The sequence below is a fragment of the Castanea sativa genome, chromosome 8, assembly GCF_040712315.1.
Source record: "Castanea sativa cultivar Marrone di Chiusa Pesio chromosome 8, ASM4071231v1".
Taxonomy (NCBI): Eukaryota; Viridiplantae; Streptophyta; class Magnoliopsida; order Fagales; family Fagaceae; genus Castanea; species Castanea sativa.
The window spans coordinates 7,577,392-7,580,598 of record NC_134020.1 but is presented as its reverse complement, the minus strand read 5'-3'; the positions used below and the strand labels follow the sequence as shown (position 1 = coordinate 7,580,598).

Here is a 3,207-nt window from a genome sequence, read left to right as displayed (position 1 = left end):
TCCAAGCCACGCACTTAAGCCCTATTGGAAAGGCCTAAAAGGCCAGCCCAATTAGATAATCAGTTAGACACAAAGGGAGAAACATACAGAATTTTCTGAAGAGAATTATAAGAACACTTTTTGCGAAGTGGTGTAAGAAGTGTTAGACACTTTTTGACATTCTCCTTTTGGAACTGATTGAGAGACCACACATCTTGGGTGTTAGTGGAATTGGAGTGAAGATTGAAAGTGTTCCCAAGTGCTTCTGATCTTCGTTTTTGAAATTCACCGCTCCAAGGTACACTCTCTTGTTCTTATATTCTGAAACTTATATAGTACATGTTAACTTTTACGAATGAAGTAGATCCGTTATTTTTCCACTGCGTACATGCATATTTCCATTAGGGGGTGCTTCCCCATTTGGAGTAAAACAACATAAGGAGTCTAGGAAAGGAAAATATCGTAACACAAGGGGCGGCGGAAAATTTCTCTTAGGGACCTAACAATCAGAGCAACTCAGCCAAATGGAAGAGACTATCCAGAGAATCCAAGCGATCGGCTACTCAGATAAGTGCAAAACTGGAGTGTGGTGCAAAGAGGAAGGGGATGATACCTTTGAAAGAACTCCTAACAAATGTTCAGGTGGAGAAACGCTCAAAGACGGAGAAGAGTGGGATGTCTTTTAGCCAACTTCTATCCACATAATCAATATCGGCAGAGGCTGCGAGGCAGCCCTGCTGGGAACAATGAGTATGCTCAGTTGGAATTGTCGGGGGCTTGGGAACCATCAATCAGTTTCATGCGTTAGAGAAGGTATGTCTTCGCAAGATCCCATTTTAATTTTTCTTATGGAAACAAAGCTTTTTGTATCTGAGTGGATGGAATAAAGGACAAACTTGATTGTCCAGAGGGGTTGGTTGTGCCGAGCAACAAAAGAAGTGGTGGATTGGCACTTCTGTGGAAGAGGGACCTTCAGGTGGAGGTTTTAACATACTCTGATCACCATATTGATGCCATCATAGGACTTGACAGTGACCCATAAAGATGGAGATTCACAAGCTTTTACGGCCACCCGAAAACAAGCAGACGAGATGAATCGTGGGCACTCCTCAATCGATTGGCCAGGGTAACTCACAACCATGGGTTTGCATTGGGGACTTTAATGAGTTGATGGACAATGGGGAAAAAGAGGGTGGAAGTACAAAACCAATTAGGCAGATGACAAATTTTTGTGATGCGGTGAATGATTGTCACCTCAGAGATTTGGGCTATGTTGGTCACAATTTCACTTGGAGTCACAAATTTGGAAATCGGGGATCAATTAGGGAAAGGTTTAACAGGGCACTGGTATCCACGAGTTGGGCTCCATGTTTCCCTAGCTACCAAGTTTATCACTTAGCAAACTCATCCTCTAATCACTGCATTTTACTGCTTAAGGATGCCCCTCCCCAGAGTAGACTACGTCGAAGGAAAAAGCTCTTCCGTTTTGAGGCAATGTGGTTGAAGGATGAGGCTTGCACTGAGGTAGTGAAGATAGCATGGGATAGAGGCCTTGCAAGAGACTCAGGTAATCCCTTCCTACAATGACTGGAAGAATGTCAATCTTCTTTGACGTCTTGGAATAATTCCTCTTTTGGACATGTTGGGAGGAAAATTGTAAAACTCCAAAGGTCTCTCCAGGGGTTTGAGTGCTAGCAAGGGACTCCTAAAACACTGGATGAAAATTGAGAACACTAGAAGGGAGCTAAATATGATGCTTGACATCGAGGAAGCAATGTGGAACCAGAGAACACACATTACTTGGCTGAAACAAGGTGACAGGAACACCTCCTTTTTTCACACAAAGGCATCTAGTAGATACCAATGAAACACAATCCTGGGAGTTACTAACAGGGAAGGGGTTTGGCAAGTGGATGTGGATGTGATCAAGAAAATTTTTGTGGACTACTACAAGGCCCTATTCACTTCGGCCAACCCTATGGTTAGTGAAGAGTTGCTCAGTGCCATTCATCCAAAGGTGGCAGCTCTAATGAATTCCCTTCTCACCAGTGATTTTAGAAAGAATGAAGTGGAAAGAGCTCTAAAGCAGATTTTCCCCACCATGGCTCCTGGTCCAGATGGGATGCCCCCTTTCTTCTACCAGCAATTCTGGCCGATAGTTGGTAATGTTGTAATTAAAACTGCTTTAGATTATTTAAATTTGGGAATTACCCCTCCAAAATGTAATGAGACTCACATAGTGTTGATTCCAAAAGTAAAAGATCCAAAGCAAGTTTAGGAGTACCAGCCAATCAGCCTATGTAATGTGGCAGACAAGCTCGCCTCAAAAATCGTGGCAAACAGGCTGAAGGTAGTGCTACCAAAACTAGTATTAAGAACTAGTGTGCATTTGTAGTAGAAAGACTGATCACAGATAATGTCCTGGTCGCCTTGGAAACAATGTACCACATTAGTTAGAAGAGAAAGGGGAAGGTAGGGGAGATGGTGCTAAAACTTGACATGAGCAAGGCGTATGACATGGTGGAATGGAAATGCTTGGAACAGATCATACTTAAAATGGGATTCAATGGATGGTGGGTAAGTCTACTACTGCAGTGTATCACAACAGTCTCCTATGCCATTCGCATCAATGGGCAGCCACAAGTAAACATAATACCTTTACATGGTCTGTGCTAAGGGGACCCCCTATCACCCTACCTATTCTTGTTATGTGCAAAAGGCCTTTCTGCCCTCATTCACCAAGTAGTCCAAAACCAAAAGTTGAATGGCATATCAACTTTTAGGAATGGCCCAAAAATCTTTCACCTCTTCTTCGCAGAAGATAGCCTAATTTGTGGAAGAGCAACAATAAAGGAAAGCTTGGAAATCCTTTGGATTCTAAAGGTGTATGAGGAGTCCACAGGTCAACAGCTAAACAAGCAAAATACATCACTATTTTTTAGTCGGAATTATGATGTGGGGATTCAGGAGAGGATCAAAACCATGTTTGGAGCCCAAGTCATCAAACAACATGAGACCTACCTCGGCCTACCCTCCCTAATTGGTAGATCCAAGACCAACTCCTTCGCTTAGTTGAAGGGTAAAGTAGCCAAGAAGCTGTCAGGGTGGAAGGAGAAGTTGTTATCTGCTACAGGTAAGGAAGTGCTCATTAAAGCGGTTACCCAAGCAATCCTCGTATACACAATGAGCTGTTTCAAGCTCCCAAACTCTATCTGTGACGACCTTACT

At 43.1% G+C, this 3,207-nt stretch overlaps 1 protein-coding gene across 1 annotated transcript; it reads left to right on the top strand.

The window, feature by feature from the left end:
* Positions 1-1,149: 1,149 nt before the first annotated feature.
* Positions 1,150-2,257, top strand: LOC142605806 (uncharacterized). The gene is made up of 3 exons (XM_075777243.1): positions 1,150-1,546; positions 1,650-1,755; positions 1,873-2,257. The coding sequence occupies exons 1-3, from the start codon at positions 1,150-1,152 to the stop codon at positions 2,255-2,257; spliced, it is 888 nt and encodes a 295-aa protein (XP_075633358.1).
* The last annotated feature ends 950 nt before the right edge of the window (positions 2,258-3,207 follow it).